The sequence below is a fragment of the Gopherus flavomarginatus genome, chromosome 2 (genome assembly GCF_025201925.1).
Source record: "Gopherus flavomarginatus isolate rGopFla2 chromosome 2, rGopFla2.mat.asm, whole genome shotgun sequence".
Taxonomy (NCBI): Eukaryota; Metazoa; Chordata; order Testudines; family Testudinidae; genus Gopherus; species Gopherus flavomarginatus.
The window spans coordinates 34,227,004-34,246,079 of record NC_066618.1 but is presented as its reverse complement, the minus strand read 5'-3'; the positions used below and the strand labels follow the sequence as shown (position 1 = coordinate 34,246,079).

General features: G+C 38.5%; 1 protein-coding gene across 2 annotated transcripts in view; it reads right to left on the bottom strand.

The window, feature by feature from the left end:
- Positions 1-19,076, bottom strand: part of MKX (mohawk homeobox) — a 56,857-nt gene that overhangs the window by 29,372 nt on the left and 8,409 nt on the right. For both annotated transcript variants that reach the window (XM_050939159.1, XM_050939157.1), the window contains 2 exons: positions 12,690-12,843; positions 11,104-11,439 (listed from right to left, as the gene is read on the bottom strand). In XM_050939159.1, coding sequence (XP_050795116.1) covers positions 11,104-11,439; positions 12,690-12,843 — 490 coding nt within the window. The remainder of the gene's footprint in view (positions 1-11,103; positions 11,440-12,689; positions 12,844-19,076) is intronic.

Here is a 19,076-nt window from a genome sequence, read left to right as displayed (position 1 = left end):
TTTGCTTTTTGTCTCTCATAAAACTCACTCACATATACCTTGTTGTGAACTGACTGTATATTTCAGACACCGTCACATTATGTAAAATGTGTGGTTATTTCTGCAACTGCTTCTTAAAAAAACCTCAAAAGGCATCAAATAATATCTAGCATTTATTATTCATGGAAGTTTAGAAATCTAGTCTTTCTTGAAGGCCTATATCTTTGTAACAGAGAGAAGCCAAAACTGGAACCTTAAATCCCACCCCTTTTGAATTTTGTAGAGGGATGGGCTGGATAGACTTGAGTCCAACACTGGCTCCTTGTTTCAGTTATGGTTTTTGGTCCAAAATGTAGAAATCTCACTAGAACTGGTTCTCATGAGTTTCCCCCCTCAAGATGGCAGAAATATCACAAGATAAGTTGATCTGACAAGTTTCCCGCCATTATGAGGGTGAAGCTAATGACATTTTGGAGTGAAAGAATATAAATCAATTCACAGTCTAAACCTAGTGCATGCACAGATCAAAGCTCTGCTTCCTCAATCTATCGCCACTTGCCATTAGTGTCAACTCTCTCCTGTAAAAGTGCATTTGTACATGTATGTAGGAGCAGAAGTCTGGTCTCAATAACCTACTTCCATCATTATGTTTCAGATGTTCCCATCATGGACAAGAGACCTCAAAATTTCTGTTAAACACATAAAGCAGTTTTTAAAATTATGGCGTGGCTTTCAAAAGCCACAAACCTACAAAGGGCAATAGGATTTGCTATATTATATAAGGGTATTGGTCCATCTACTCTGGCAGTGTCCAATACATGACATTTCAGACCAAAATGGAAAAAAATATAGTGACTAAAACTGATTTTGCAGTGCTGTACTGAAGAGATTTTTTAATTATAATTAATTTCTGCCCTACTGTTCAAACTTTAATTTTAAAAAATCAGTTAAAAAATTGGCTATATGAAACTATCAACTATTAATTTCTCATGAATATGTATAGCTAATCAATAAAGTAATTTCACTATTTTCACCAGTGAACACAAGTTTTCACCATGAGAAGTGATCAAATGATATCTTGGGGCAACAAACTAAGGCAGTTCACACATTTGTCAACCAAGTTAAAATATTTTCACAGCAAAATGACAGTTTTTCTTTTTCTCTGAAAGAAGTATGTGTATGTGAGAGAGAGACAGACAGAAAGAACCCAGAAGAATTAAAGAAAAAACATTTTGGTTTTCCCCAAACCATTGAAAAAACAGTTTTTCTCCAATTTCACAAAGGAAATAAAATGTATTCACACATCTCTACTCCTGGTAAGATGCCTTGAGTTTTATCATCCCATCAACACATCAGGGATTTACATGTATAACTCAGACTGGTATTATTGGGATGTACCTGCTTAAATCCACTATACCCAGATAGGAGAATAAACTCCCATCTATGCCAAGTTTCAGTCCAGACTGAATTTTAACAGCTGGGTTATAAAGTCTTAGATTAAAAAGGATTTTAATGGAAACACCAATACAACCTTAAATACAGCAGCATCAACAGCACCTCTCTAATATTGTAGAAGGACACAGGCCAATCCAATAGACCGTGGTACAAGTAGAATTTACCAGCATGTCACCAGGAGTTGTTTTATTTCTATCAAACAGTGGAAACAGAATGGAACACACACAAACACCATCCCAGGTATGAAGTTTCAATTCAGACTTTTTTCCAGAATGAAATGAATTTTTATAGGCTCCCCGTTCCTTTAAGTTTACTGGAAGGAATGCTAAAAATACATCCCTCTTTCACTCCACTCCTGCTAACATGCCCATTCTGGAATGGATGTTCAAATGACAGTTCTCCGTATTGTGCATGTTCATTTGGGTGCATTTGCCAGGGCCGGCGCTTCCATTTAGGCGACCTAGGTGGTCGCCTTGGGCACCAGGATTTGGGGGGGCGGCATTTTGCGGCCCTCAGCGGCAATTCGGCGGCAGGGGGTCCTTCCGCGCTCTGGGTCTTCGGCAGCAATTCTGCGGCGAGTCCTTCACTCGCTCCGGAACCTGCCGCTGAAGTGCCCCAAAGACCGGGAGTGCTGAAGGACCCCTGCCTAGGGCGCCAAAAACCCTGACACCGCTCCTGGCATTTGCACACCTGCATATACATTTTGGTGCATTAACATATGTGCACACAAGAAGAGTGGAATTTTCAGGTGTAAAATTCACCAAGCAAAAAGGTGTTTTGCCTATGATAATTTTATTCCCTGTACATGCAGATGTTAGTATATGAGTGGAAGCTTCCATGAGTGATGAGCCACTGAAAATCCAGTATGCAAAACAGGAACTTTTCAATGTCAGGTATAACAAGAAAGTTGCCAGTTCAAGCTCAGCAAAGCAGCAGTTCAGTCTGTCTCCAGCTACAGCTTTGTACTAGAAAGCAGAATCTCTCTTGTCAATGACAGAGTGAAGCGTGTGATTTCAAAGCCAGTCCCCAAGGAGCGGAGTCACATGTTTTTATCTGTGGAAATTTGTTTTGTTCTTCCCGTCACATTTCACTTGAATTTTCTTTGTCTCATGTCATATTTTTCACTTTCCTTGGCCCAACTCCTCCCTCCTGCACAAATATCTAGTAAAAGGGCTTTGCATTAGGGCTTCCCAGGAGTCAGAGAAAACAGATTCTTCTCTCCTCCCTCTCCTAGATGGTAAAGCATCAGTGGAATGGCTCTGCGGCCACTGCACATGCCTGCCCCAAACCTCCCCCATAAATACACAGTGGATCTGCAAAGGTGCCATGTCCCAGCTTTATCCCCAGCCCCTTCCATAGATCCAATGGGGAGATTGCTCCAGATCTCTGTTCTGTGCAGCCTCTGCACCATTCCTCCCCAAGCAGCAGAACAATGGCAGGTTACTTATGCTCAGAGCTTCTGTTGACTTTCTGTGGGCCCAAGAATTTTTCCCGTTGTCTGCTATATTAGGAGTCCCTGCTTTTATTGTTCTGTACATGCAGGAAGACAGACAGGATTCAAGAGATTTAGTTTAATTAGGCTACAACTTTGTTAACTTAACTCATCTGGGGACTACCCAGCAATAACTCATATGGTACAGGTCATCATTCTCTTCTTAATCATTTCCACCTGTTTGGGGAGGACTGCTGTCAGTCCTCCCCCTTCCCAACCTGGCCCCAACCCATTGCTGGGACCCCATTGCCCTCATCCTGTATGAGTGCTAAGAGGTTGAGGAAAGCAGGTTGTCTCCCTGCTGTACCAGACATTAGGAGCCGTATCTTCTTTCCCCAGCTTCTTTAGGCGATGCCTTCCCCTGAATCTACTTCCAATTCCAGTTTATCGGGGAACCAGATGCCCAATAGAATGAGTATGTGCACTGGACACATTCCAAGTTGTGACAACTTGAACCAAACTCCTGACTCTACCCCAGCACATCCATGAGCTGCTTTGACATAGACAGAAAACACCACCCCAGCCCAGCCAATCTGGCAATGAGGGAAAAATTCCTTCCCAGGTAGTCCAATACCTAACAGGAGACCAAAACACCTGAGCCTACTCTGAGCCCAGGGTGCTGCTGCTCCAGCATGACAGAGGGCTCTGTGTGGAGGGAATGAAATATAAGTATTCTCTCTCCCCCAGGTGTGATTGGTCCAGTATCCCACCTGAGCCCCTTCCAGTCAGCTCCTGGCTCAGGTGATGTTCCTCCTTCCCTCCCTTTTTAACCCAAGGGGGGGAGGGGCTCTTAAAGATGCCACAACTCCTTTTCTTCCCATTGGCAAGACAAAGCCCCCACATTCAAGATTGCAAGGAGTGCATTTTGGTGTGCAACCTACCCCACCCTGTAAAGGCTGTGAGCAGGTCTTACTTAAGCAAGTAATTTCACTCTCTTCAGCAGGAATCGCTGACATGAGTAAGAGTTTGCAGGACTGGATATAAGGCCTTCTCCACATGAGAAAATTGTACTGACTTAACTAAATCTGTTTCAGAATTGATTTATTTAATTGGTGCAATCATCTGTGTGGACCTTCTCACTCTGGTTTATATCAATTTAGCTTCTGAAGTAGATTTTCAAAGGCACAAAGGGGAGTTAAGCACCAAACTCCATACACTTTCAATGGGAATTGGACATGTACATTTCCTTTGTGCCTTTGAAACCCTCCTTTAAATTAATAATTTATTGACCTAAGCTTAACCAATAGCCTAAATTGCAACAAGAGTGCCCACATACAGGTGTTAAACTCATTTAACTAAATCAGTTTCTAAAGCACTTTAGTTAAATCCGTACAATTTTGTCATATGGACAAAACCGCAGTTTCCTTGTCAGTTTCTACATGCTCATTGAATATTTCTTCTTTAATGTTAACTGTCTTACCAATTTCCTTATTATAGTAATTATTATTGGTCACGCTCTCCATTGCTGAAGCTGCAAAACAATTTATGACCAATCTAGCCATCTGTTTTCACACACTCATTACTTCCTGAAACAGTCATATTTTGGGCTGGCCTCTTTTTAAAGGCAATTCTCATTCTTTTCTTTCTTTCTCTTTCTTTTCTGCAAAATCTCTTCAGTCATTTTGGGCAATGAGAGAATGGGAAAAAAGATATTCTTTCCCCTTAGGTCACACATTAACCACATGTTTTCAATAAGCCTAGATGGATGAAGTCTGAAACGTGGCAGGGGCATAGTCCTCACTGAGGACTGGAGCATTTACTAAATTTGAGGGAGGATATAAACATAAAAAGGTTCAAGCAACTGCCAATCACTTTTGGGCATACTCTCTTGGCATTGTCTACCATTTCAGAGGCACTTGCCAATAGTGCTGTCCCATGGTGACAGCACTGTATATTTTTCCCACCTGGCCAGACACAGGTCCTGGGCAGGCACAGGGACTGTTGCTTTCAACCTAATGGTAAGAACATTTGTATGAGGGAATCTGTAATGGTCTCAATTAAACACACTGTTGTAACACTGACGGCAGGAGAAAGCTGTGGCCACACAATCATTGCTTAACCCATGATTTTTAGATCTCTCTGGATTTTTCGTTACATTTTAATATTTTCAAATTCAAAGTTTTAATTTAAAAATATATCCTTCTCTGCTATAATGAAAAAGCCAGCACAAATCATGAAAAACAATGTGCTGCTACCCTGCAACAAAACTGTCTGCAACCAAATAACTGGCTTGATCCTGCTTTTATTAAAGTGCGCATGGGAATTTTACCTTGCCATCAACCAAAGCAAGAAGAGAAACTGACTAGAAACAACTGTGAAATTGACTTAATTGATTTTCATTGTCAAAACTGAAAGAAATTCAAAAAGTGTGCAAACAGCTAAAGTACTAAAAAGCCAACTTGAGTTTTAAAATTCTCAGTTTGTTTACAAAATAAACAAACTGGCCATTTTAGCACAAGTAATTTCTTGTTTCTCTTTTCTCTAAAAACAACATTAAAAAAATTAAATGCAATCTCTTCCCAAAGAAAATCTATAGTAATGCAATATTGCCAAATATGATAATGCAAAAGGTAAAGTTCCATCAGCAAAGTTATTTTAACTGTGTAACCCTCAAATTTCAGTTCTATCATTTTGTGCATTAAATACTATATTTGAAATTTCACTTCCCAATTTTGGTTCTTGACTACACTTGGGTCTGTAGCTAGCACCTCCTGCAGTTGGTTTTAAGTGACCATTTATTTTAAAGTATCCCCAAGGATTCCTGTATAATTTTGTTCAAACTTGCAGAAATCATTAATACTAGAATTTTTTGCTGGCCCCTCAAGACAGGTTACATTGTATTCAGGTTATGCTTTAGATTGTATAGCCCATTTTAAAAGTACATGTTCATTTCTGAAAATATTAAATTGAGAGGAAAAGTTGGCAAGGACAACACAGAATCACAGAACCATTTTGTAAGGTATACACACACGCACACACAGAGGCATAAATGACATCTGTGATCATGGGTCGGATCTTATAATATGCTGAATGCCTCCCACAAGATTGTAGTACTAAGCACTTTCAGCTCCCAGTGCAAATCAGTGGGAGTTGAGGGTGCTTACAAAGTGCACAGGATCAGGCTGTGTCAGTCACAAACTTCCCAGGAATCAGAAGATGGAAAAGAGAAAAGTGAGAGCGGGAAAAAAGGAGAGAAAAAAGCAACAGTAATGAAAACACGAGAAACCAAACATGCTCCTGAGTACAAACGTCTAAAAATAAAGATCAAACATCTTCAAAATCAACCAGTCTCTGAAGTTTTTTTTAAGCTACCTTTCTTTCCAAGTCTGCAAGTCTTAATTTCCTCATTATTTGTATTTGTTCTGGCTCTCCAACAGTGCTAGGTAACACATAAAGTAAAATTAATGACAATCCATCCGTCTCAAGAAGTTTGCAAACTCTCCATCCTGGCATTTGATCCTTTTTATTTTCAATTTTAAATTTTGCTTTGTTTATCAGCCCTAGTTCACAAAACAGTGACATTCCAGGAAGTTGGGTGTCTTTTTAATTTTCTTTAACTGTAATAGTGCAGAAGATTCTGTATCAATAGGTGACCAATAGATAGAGCATTTGAAGAACATATCAAGATAATTACAATGTTAAAATTTTAATAAACCATTGGGCAAAGATTAACTTAGGTTTTTGACACACATCCAGATCTCACTAATATTGTTAGATTTTTTTGTTATATTATTGTACAATGCTTAACACAATGGAAACCTGGCCTCTAGGTACCTCCACAATATAAACGATAATAAATAAGAATAAATAAATGAGGTTCTCAGTTCTTCATATATTCAGTGAGTGCATCAGAACAATATACAGTGGAACTTATCCAAAGGGACCAGCAACAATTGGTTACCTAATATAAATTTTTTTAACTAAAGATTAAACAAAATCATACTGGAAAACTTGAGATACATCAAACTAAAGCCAGGAGGCTGATCAATTCTATATATAGTAGATCTGCACTAAGACCTACTCTGGACAGATAACTTTCTGTCTTAATTGACCACATATATAACAGCAGATGATATATGCATCCGTTAAGCAGAAGCTCTTACATAAGGAGTATGTATGAATGTAAATATTTTTTCTTTTTTTCACTACTCTATCATTTCACGGGTTGACAATGGTACATATCATTTCAGTCTGTTCTCCTATTTAACAATGTCAATGATATGTGAGAATGGAGTGAAATGGCTGAGGGAAGTACAAATACAGGATGTGTAAAAGATTTAAGCTATGCAGCTTTCTGTTTTCACTTGAAGACTATAGTGGGTATTAAAATGCTAACATTTGGTTCTCATGACTTCACAATAATTATGTAGAGGTATAACACAAAGACATTCTCTTAACAATAGGTTACACTCTCGTCTTGATCTCAAGGTAGGATTCCCCAATGCCATACATGGATCTAAGGCAGCATATGGTCCAGTCTTTATAAGCATATTAATGATTGAAATGGGAAATGGTACAACCCATTTTCCGTATAAATTTTAAATTGTAATTTCTTGTTTTTGTCATTGGACGCTGAACTCATATCTGATTAATTTGGTGAGAAACATTAAGATACACAGGGCCACATTCTGATCTCCGTTACACCAGAGTATATTAATGAAGTTATCCCAGATATACTGATATAACTGAAATCAGAATGTGACTTGTAACATGGACCAGCTGCAGTTAGTAAACTCTAAATTCATGATTAGCTACAAGAAATTGCTCTTAAGAAAACGCTCAACAAATAGTTTGCTTCAAAACATTTTCTTCTGGCATGTCTTCTACCGTTATAAATATATCAACTTTGCTAATATTTTTTCAAAACTAAAATGTGAATCAATTTTCATTTACAGTTTATTTAAATGCCAAATAAATTGTTGTCATAAACTAAAATGCCAAACAGTTTGAAATTCAATTCTTGTCTCCAAAGAATTATTTATTTTATTGACACAAACGACATGGGTTAATAAATGTATAGTAAGTGTCACTTTTTAAAAAGTAATTCTCTCACTTTCTGCAATCAGAGACTTATGACTGACATCAGAAAATAATAATTGGCTAATCTGTTATCACAAGAATGGATTGTAGCTATTATTGAGAACATACATACATGTCTGCTACATGATTATTCTGGGAACAATGGAGGGGGGAAATTCTGAAACACTAAAACTTTCTTATTTTAACTCAAACTGTCTAGCAATCATTTTGGTAATTTCAAATATTTCTAAAATAGTTCTCATAAATGGACTTGAAATAACTTGAAAACACACGCATTATTTTTTTCTTATAACAAGCTCTGTTCTTGCATCTCATAACATCACCAGAACCCCTTTAATGGAATTATAAATGTATAGTTTAAAAACAGACTACCTGCATCTACTATTTTATGAGTGGCTCTGTACACATGGGAAAGAGATTGCATGACTTAGCACACACCTGGCAATTTTCTTTCCACAAACTTCTGCTTGTCTGTTTTATAAGTGTAGGTAGAATAAAGTATATCCTAAAAGTTGTTTAGTTCTCATCAAAGACTGTAACATTCAAAAAGTTAATAAAGATATTTAAAAAGAACTTACAATGAATTCCATATATGCCATGGTTATTAACCTTATAGGGAAATATGCTGCTATTCGTAGATTACAGCCCAGCCTGTTAACACTGCTACAGTTATAGTACGGCTGTCTCAGCCTTTCCATCAAAGACCCTGTTTTTCACTCTTGGCTGAAACTTGGCAAGCAAAACTTAGCCCAGTAGCAAATTTATTACATTTAAAAAAATCATTGTGACCATTTTAAAGTTACAATATAAAAGTATAAAAAATCCAAAGTTTACATGTCTATGCTGCTGTATCTGTTTTTCAATAACTTCTGATTTAAAAACAAAATTTGGCAGGCGATTAGTCCATAATGTGAACCAAATGCTCTTTGGTATGTTGAAAAATAATGTTAAATAATCAAGCAATTTAATTTTTGAATGTGTTCACCATTCCTGTTCTACATAAGATTTGCTATTACGACACACTCTAAACTCATCATCCCCCTAAGATCTGCATGAAAGGGGTGACTGCTGCCTTCTTAGCACTGTATTCTTCCCCTCATATTCAGTGGAGATCTCTTCACAGGGACAGAGATCCTGAGATATGGGCAAGGGATTAGAGGTAAAGAGCTACAGACAAGTCAAGAGGGACCTGTGTCTTTCCCTCCCAATCAGCCCAGATGGGCATCCACAGCCTAGAGCCGTATGAACTTTCCCACAGAGCCCCTCCAAGCCATAGAAAAATGACCACTGCTGAAAGGGGAAAAAGCTGTGTACCGAGTCCCTGGTAGGGCAGCTTTATCAGGGAAGACCCTAAGCCAGTGGGAAGGCCCTATGCTGGTGCTGGTTGGATCAAAAGTTTGAGGTTCAAAATTCTACTTTTTTCAGGTACGGGGGAGAGTGGGAGCCACTGCCCTCTTCCCCCATCCCAAAAAAAAACTGGAGTAAGCTCCAAAGCAGAGCTTTTCTCCCCCATCTGTGAGGGGTGGCAGAGTCTAGAGATGGTCCAAATCTTGCCCTGATGTACACCCATTAAAGGGGTGTGTCAAGGCAGATTTGGTGATTCCCTGACAGACAGCCAATTGGGTGACACAAACACATTTTTGTGTTAATATTAAAAGAATAAATTAAATGTTAAAAAGATTAAACCAAGAAACCGAGAGCTAAGCCTAAAACTGCATGAGCTCAGTGTGTGGTGCCTAGGTAGTGCAGCAACAACAGGGCCAAGCCACTTGCCAATGTATGCAGCAGTAGGAGGCAATTAACGATTATAAGCCCCAAGAGGTCATATAACCAGCTGCACAGTGGGGCTGACTCATCCTGTGTATGGTTGAGCCTGATGTACAAACAAGAAGGAAGGTATCCACATGCTGCTTGGGGAGCAGGTAACTCACAATGTTTCCCTACTCCATCTGCTCCCCCCTCCAAGGATGCCTAGGTGTATTTAGATCCTGATGAGGCCAGGGTGGTACTTGTACCCTAGCACTGTAGTAATGTTCATGTGACTCCTAATGGAGAGAGAGAAAGAGAGAGAGAGGATGGCTGAGCACCCTAAACACCTCAGCACTTTCCTTCTGGGCTCCCACAAACTGGGGCACTCACTTCTGAAAATGTTGGCTACATGTATCTTTTTATGCCTACCCTGAGGGGGGAAAGATTAAGGAGTGTCTCAAGAGTTCTTTGCCATCCTCCCCCATCTTCAGCCCCAACAGATGTCTACCTCAGCCTCTGGGGCAACAGCTCTGTAATATCCATTTTTAAAATGTTTCCCTGATATCTACTGTAAAATATAGTATTTATACTAGGGTAGCTTAATTTCGTGGACAATCATCACAGAAGTGTAGGACTGAAAAGAACTTCAATAGGTCATCTAGTCCATTCCCCTGCACTCAGGACAGGACTAAGTAATAGCTAGACCATTCCTGACAGTGGTTTGTCTAACCTGTTTTTACAAACCACCTATGATGGAGATTCCACAACCTCCCTAGGCAATTTCTTCCAGCGCTTAACCATCCTGACAGAAAGTTTTTCCTAATGTCCAACCTAATCCTCCCTTGCTGCAGATTAAGCTCATTGCTTCTTGTACTGTCCTCAGAGTTAAGGTGAATAATTTTTCATTCTGCTTCTTGTAACAACCTTTTATGTACTTGAAAGCTGTTATCATGCCTGCCCCCAATTCAGTCTTCTCTTCTCCAGATTTAAACAAATCCATTTTTTTTCAATCTTTCCTCATAGGTCATGTTTTCTAGACCTTCTTTAATCATTTTTGTTGCTCTCCTCTGGACTTTCTCCAATTTGTCCACCTCTTTCCTGAAATGTGGCACCCAGAACCAGACTGAGGCCTTATCAGTGCAGAGTAGAGTGGAAGAATTACTTTTCGTGCCTTGCTTATGGAATGATGTTCTGGGATGTATCAAGGGAGGATGTTCTGGGATGTTCTGATGATGACAATAATAGCTTATAACTACGTGATTGCACGTGTATCGCTAATGGGAGTTATCCATTCATATGAAGGGCAGAATGGACACCTATATTCATTTTCAGGTGACATTAACAAACAGAGCCAACTGTTTCAAAATGGTACATGAAGAATTCCTTACCTGTCCGGTAGACAAAATTGCCTTCAGTCTCTGATGATGATGGGGACACCAATTCCTCCTCAAATTCGTTGGAACTAAATGAACCAGAATGATTCCTTTGTCTCGTTTTTTCCATCATGGCTGCATTAGTAGCCATGACATGTCTCAGTGAGTCATTTAGGTAACGATTCAATAAGCTGCTTTTGTATTTGGGAGGTGACACATAATCCTCATTGGCACTTGTCTCTGGTCTCACTCCTGTTTTTATCACCGAATTTTCAGTTTTAATCACAGTGTGGTGAACTGGTTTGTTATATCCCCCTTCATTGATATGGTTTCTTGGAGGATTTTCCCCATCTGAAGAAGAAAGATATGTAATGGTTTATATAATATTATAGATCATCCTTATCTGTACATCTTTAAATACATATAACGTGATTAAAGCTAGGCAAATAACATAACTATTTCTCAATTAATTTCACTTTTTTCTGTTCAAAATTGTCCAGGAGCAGATCATGATCTTCTCAAATGTTTTAGCTATTCTAAATTATTTTCTAAACAATTTTATAAATAATGCTTGTACGTAACTTTTAGATGAACAATGCACTCCATGCATTTGATATTTGAAATCTGAACAGTCAACTAAATCGCATGGTATCGTTCAATACCGTGATTTGACTAGCTTAATTCTTAACATTGTGTTTGCTAAGAATTATGAATTTGAAATTCATTTCCCATGAACACTCTGAAATATTTCCTTAAAATTTGCTCTTTAAACAATATTCCTGAAACTAAACTTTTATGGAAAGTGGACACAAAAGAAACACATGTGCAGATGAAACAAATTCATTTAAAGGCAAACAAATATTTCCATAAATGTTTTGTGGCATTGGCTCATTTCTAATATGACTACAGTGGATAAATACATATATCATGTGTCAAAATTATTGAAATGTATGATTACTATCAACATTCAGGAAACATAAGTAGAGTGCCATATAAAACTTTTTTACAGCTCTGAACTTTCATTTTGCTGAGGAGAGGAAATGTGAAGGAATTTTCCAAAGACTGCTTTTCCTGCTATGATCGCACTACAAACCAAATCCTGCTCACCTTACTATGTGAGAAGTTCAACTGAAGTTAATCAGACAACTTTTGTTAATAAAGTGACCATGATTTGGCCCTACCGGCATATATCACATAAACATAGGAACATTAAGGCCCTTTGATTTCAATTAGACTAACCAAGTCCTTAAAGCTATGCACATTTTAAAGTGTTTTGCTGTACTAGGACCTAAAGGAGTAGGGCTGTTATTTAATATACAAAGAACTAAGCATTATTTTGTCTAACAATAACATACAGCAAGGACAAACAAACCTAATGTATGGCTAGATTCTCTCCCCAAGTTAAACTATGTAATCCTATTAACTATAGTGGAGTTACATGTGTATAACTGCAAACAGAATTTGGCGTACAGCTCATGAAAAATAAAGCCTATGGCACTGAAAGCTTTTTGTGAAAGATCAGAATCCTTTCTGAACAGTCTGATATTTTGTAGTTTCATATAGAAATATGGAACAAAGTTAACATAAAAAAATCAACAAACCTTCAGAACACGAATCATCACTGCTTACACTAAGTCTTTCAGCATTTCCTTGAACATATTTGTTGTACAACTTTATTCGTAAAGCCCAGCTGAGATCTGGTTGCCGGACTGTATTCTTTAGGCGACGTCTTGCATTGGCAAACCAGTTTGATACCTACATAAAAACAAATGCAATGGTTTTCCTCAAAAAAAAATTACAAATCTAATCTGCTAATTGTTTTACAAGTTTCAGGTATGCTTTGTGAAAATTTAATGACTGAAATGTATTCACATGCATCAAGGCCCAAGTGCGTGTTAAACTCAGTTAATGAGAATGGAGAATTTTGCCTGAGACAGGAATGCAGAATCAGGCCTTCAGTTGGCAAATACTCTTTCTGAAGAGTTAGCAAGCACTTATTGCTAATAATAGTCAGTTTTAATTCAACTCTTCCATAATTTCCCTTTTATATTAACTTCAGCATCTTTGTGAAAAGATCGTATACTGACATTTTAATAAGCATTTCGAATATAATATTCATTTTTTTAATTAAAGTAATGTTAGATCATCTACTAGTTGACACTGTAACATCTATTCTTAGACTATAAAGTATGTGCATAATAAAAGAGTAAAATATAAACCCGTTTCAATATGTTGATATAAATAACTAAATTCTGCCCTTTGCTATGCTGGCACATTATGACTGATGAGAAGAAGGTAAAGGGAGCAGCGTGTAGGGAACATACCACATTTAGTATTGGTCTACACTGGGGAGGGGATCGATCTAAGATACGCTACTTCAGCTACGTGAATAGCATAGCTGAAGTCGAAGTATCTTAGATCGATTTACCTCTCGTCCTCATGGCGCGGGATCAACGTCCGCAGCTCCCCCTGTCGACTCCGCTACCGCCGTTCGTGCTCGTAGAGTTCCGGAGTCGACGGGAGCGCTTTCGGGGATCGATATATCGCATCTAGATGAGACGCGATATATTGATCCCCGAGAAATCGATCGCTACCCACTGATACGGCGGGTAGTCTAGACGTACCCTTACAGTCACTGCAGAAACCTAGACATTGATCTATAGATAATTATCCAAAACAATTTTTTTCAAAGAGTAAGATATGACAAAATGGACAAAAATTATTTAACACATTTTGATATACACTGGCTCCAAGAAGTGAGGCTAAAAAAGAGAGGGTTGCAATATTGTGTAGTACCTTGTGTGTTAATGAAATGAAAAAGCATGTTACACATGCTATAGACTCTGACAAGTCATCTATGTTGTGCAAACATTCCAGACATGATCCCATGTGTTTACAGTGACTTTGAATAGTAACGGTTGCAGTATTTGGGCAAATGCTGACTTTGATTTCACTTTCACTTAAATGAGTGTAAAACTGGAGAAACTCGATTGATGTCAGCGTAAGTAAAGAGAGTCAAGCTGCCTATGTTCTAGAAATGTGGAAATAGAAACTGATCATGTAGAAGGACTTTAGAGTGCAGCTTACTTCTGCCAGGGTTAATTGTATTTTCATTGGCTCTCTTCAGAAAGGATGCAAAGCATCGTTACTTGAAAAGCAGAATGTGAGGGATCTCTCGATTGTCTACAAAGCCCTCCCCTATTTTTGTGCTGTGAGAGTCCTAACACAGAAAGCAGTAGAATAGGTGATTCACACTGATTTCAGCACTATAGCAGGGCCTATTACCCTGCAAAGCCAGCTATTTCATGTTCAATCACCTGTAGCCATGTAGTAATTGTATCAGCAATCATAAGATAAAGGGATAAGGAATGGATAGCAGAAATGCAAGAGACCTACAGGCCTAGACCTATAACAGGAGCTCAAGCAGTTAGCGTAAGGTCTTACAGTGTGATAGGAGTAGTTACTCAATAAGTTAGCGTAAGAAAGTAAACTAACAATGACCTTAAATCACAAGGTGGCATAAGACTTTGATTATTGTTTTGTAATAGTCACAAGTGTTTCAAACTGCAGGTAAGTGACCACAAGAAGGCAGTTTGTATCAGATAAGAGTATTTTTGGAGGGAACATTATCAGATGTTCAGATGCAGATAACCATAGTAATCCAATTGATGTATATGTTAATAAGCATTGCTTCATTAATATATTCACCTATAGAATAAGGGCACCCCAATATTATGAGGGGGAATAAGTTAAGATATGGTAAAGGAGGGAAGAGCTATGTATACATATGCATGAATACCATCAAGGGCTATAAAACATCTGGTCTCAGGTACAGCCTTTGGAGTTCTTCATCGGCATGCCAGAGTCAGACTAAAATCTGTCTCAACGTCTAGAAGCTTTCCCCAAGTATATTCCTGTGATGGCGACAGCCACCTTGACAATACTATATTACATCACTTTACTTGTTGGGATTGGTTTACTTATTGGACTAATTATTTTAATAATAAAACTTTTACAGTTACAGAAAGTCTTCCCTGACTGGGAATGTTGTTGTCACTGCCATGACCCAGGGGGCTTCCAAAGCAGCAATTCTGGTAATACTGTGCCTGATCTTGGGACAAGAACCTACCAAATTTCAGAGTGTTCATTGGAGATTCTAAATCAATAACTAGTCAATTATAGATTCATAGATTCTAGGACTGGAAGGGACCTCAAGAGATCATCGAGTCCAGTCCCCTGCCCTCATGGCAAAACCAAATACTGCCTAGACCATCCCTGATAGACATTTGTCTAACCTGCTCTTAAATATTTCCAGAGATAGGCAATTTATTTCCCTAGGCAATTTATTCCAGTGTTTAACCACCCAGACATCTAACCACCCAATAACTCAGTGGTCCCCAATGCAGTGCCCATGGGTGCCCTGGCGCCCGCCGGGGCATCTATGTGTGCCCACGTACTGTCCGGTGGACGAGCATCCACCAAAATGCTGCCAAGAAGCAGCATCATCCAGAGGCACTGCCGCCAAAATGCCGTTGATTTTTGGCGGCAACACCTCTGGATGACACTGCTTGTTGGCGGCATTTCACCGGTGATGCCTATTGATGTTGCCGCTTCTCGGTGGTATTTCAGGGGATGCTCATCCACCGGCCATGGTCCTCGGTGGCTCGTCATCCGGCACCCGCCAGACAAAAAAGGTTGGGGACCACTGCAATAACTAATCAACAGATCAGGCAACACACCAGATAGCAGCCTATTATCAGAAAGCTGCAGTGTGGATCGCAAAGATGGATTTGGCCTAGTTTGTAATCCAGCTCTTGCGGGAAAGTATATAAACATCATACAAGTAGCTAGCTAATTATTTTGATCACTAATCCATTTAAGGGTGATTATGAGGAAAATAAACACTACCTGCTTAATTACAAGTAAAATTTTGGTTCAGCTTTCTATCTAGAACTTAGTAGAGACTTGTTAAGCCTGTCACTTTGATTTTACTTAAATCCTATTTTATATGAAACAGGGCTCCACAGCAAGCACCCTGAGCTCTGGATCAGCATTCTAAAGCCACATTCATTGCTTTACAAGCCCTGTCATTTGCTGTTAGGAGTTAGGAGACCAAAACTGTAGCTGGAACTGGCAGAGAAGACTAAGTAATCTTTGTTCTGCTCCAAGGCTGCTTGTTTACATTCATCATATTGACACAGCAATCATTATAGTAAACCAGAAGGGATATACTGGAATCCATCCACCTTCTAATGCAATTAAACTGATTCCAGACTGTTCAGATAAAACTTTGGTCACCTGACTTCCACAGGATTTAGTATAATTCTAGATTCATATGTTCAATAATAGAGACTGATTGATTTGGGGTCCAGCTGAATATTTTAACAGTTTGTGCAATGCTTAAGAAAACTGACCATTTTCTCAGCATCCCATGAGAAACATATTGTTGTCAAGCCAAGCCTACACAGATCACCATGGTGCTATCAGATTGCCACGTACAACAATGGTGTGACTCTTGCATGAAAGCAATTAGATTTAACTAAAGTGATTTACACTATCCATTTATTGAAAACCTGACAGCAAACACTGTGGATACATTCTTTCCATGCCAACTTCAAACATTTTTCATATTAATATGAACTGTATATTCATATTTTAAGCCTTCCGGTATGAGAGGATTAAATAATAATATACAACTGTTAAGAAATAATCTTAACTCAGCATTTATAAAAGAGTCTTTTCCCAAATGTATAGTATTACAGATCCTGCTTCAGAAATACACCCCAGCTATTGACTCCCCCTCAGATGACTATACACACAGATTCTGAATGGAAATACAAGAATGCTCACTAATGCTGAATGAAGGTTAGGCCTATCCACCTAACAGTTCCTAAAATACAGTGGGTGAAATCCTGGCCCTGTTAAAGTCAAAGAGAGTTTTGACACTAACTTTAACTGGGGCAGGAATTCATCGTATATCCATATGTATTCATTCAAATGTTGCATGTCATGTGTCCCAACAAGTCTGTTATCCTATGGCCTGTGTTATACAGGAGGTCAAACTAGATAATCAGAGTGGTTCCTTCTGACCTTATAATCTATTAATCTGTCTGCAAATATCATTACCACTGTTTTTTAGTATTTATTATAAAAGGAAGTACCCTAAACTAACTACACTCAAGCACCTATTAAGATGGTCATGAATTATATTACGCTGTGTAAACGAAAAATCTTAGCAAACAAAAAAAAAATTTGCTTACAAGACACGGTGAGAAGAAATTTGTATTAGAATTCAACCAATGACTAAGTATTGATACTACTGTCTCCCTAATTATGCATAATAATAATAATCATAGTCATAGTATTAAAACAAGAGCCTCATGTATAAACAAGAAAAAACAGGTGGAATTACCATAAATATGTTTCTCAGCCTTGTAGAAATTCCCCAGAATGGTCAAAACTATTTACACTGGCACCAAGAAATACTGACCCTTTGGCTTTACCTCTGAAAAAATTATTCTAATTTATTGTGCTTTTCTACTTAAGAAGAGCAAAGGATTTAGAAGAGGGATAATAGGCAAATGTTCCCTTTCCCCAAAATAAATTATGTCACAGACATGCTTGTGTAAACGGTAATATTATTAAATCCACAGCAGCACATGACCAGTATATTAATCTTGCTATGGCAAATAACTTCTTATTAAACAATAAAGCCATTCATATTTCCTTTTGGAAAGAATATGCAGTCATTTTTCTTTTTTATTTCACAAGAATATTTAAACTAAAATTTAAAATAAAATAAATCAAATGCTGTGGTAATGGTGCAAATGAAAACATAACATATTCATGGCAAATTAACAGAACAAATTGGTGGATTCCAAACTGGAGTCTAATCGGTGGGGTAAAATGTAAGACGGCTTTTAGAAGTACATTGCTTTCTATACTTCTGCCTTTGCAATTTTGGAAGTATAATGTTCTGAACTGCTAGGCCAAACACACCCAGTGCAATCCTATTGACTTTACTGGGGTTGTTTAGGTATATATCAGCACAGAATTTTGCCCAGTGTGTTTTTTATTAGTGATTAGAAATAAAGGAACTTCATAATACCTACCAAACGCTAGCTCTTCATACAAGTCTGTCTTTATTTCCTAAGTTTCTAGGGACTAGGAAATAGAACAAACCTCCTTTTAATTTCACAGCACCAACAGACAAAGAATTAGTAAAATGATGGAAATTAATTTAAAAAACAACAACTGTGAGGTAGCGGAGGGAATTAAAATAGCAGGACACTCGAAAATGGCCCAAAATCTGGCTAGAAAGATATTACCTTAATAATACCCCCTTTTCTGCTTCATATGATCCTGTAGAAGCCCTGTTGTGCGAATTCTGCATTTTGGAGGTTTGCATATTTGGAGAGAGTGGGTGAGATGTAGACTGGGCATAGCCTGGGGACAGTCACTCTACTGTATTCAGCATCACCTGCCAGCCAACTGTGGCGGAAATATATGCAGGCATGAACGCTGATCCTGTAAAGTTAAGTAGTAAATTCTTACAGGTTTCTTCTCCATGTTTGCAAACACTATGTGTGGGAGCAGACAGGTGCAGGCAGGGAGACACTGGCAGCACAACTCCACCTGTAATATTCTGGAGTCCAGAACACAGCACAGAGGGGCTGGACTTCAGTGCAGATGCACCTACATGTATGGAATTATCTGTCATTCTTGGAATCTCTGCAGGGTTGTTGCAAGGTAATCATTCAGGAAAACAAACCACCCAATAAAACCAATTGGATAATTCCGTAGATACTTTAAAAACCCTTGAGTTTCCGCCAACAGTGTATCTTTTGACCGCCCATCGGATTGTCAATACAGGGTGTGAACTAAGTCTGTCTGCAACTGAAGGTGAAACAGCTTCAGCAGACAATAAGCTTGAAATACTAGTGAGAACATGACTACTATGAACATAGGCTGATATTCTAGGTGATAAC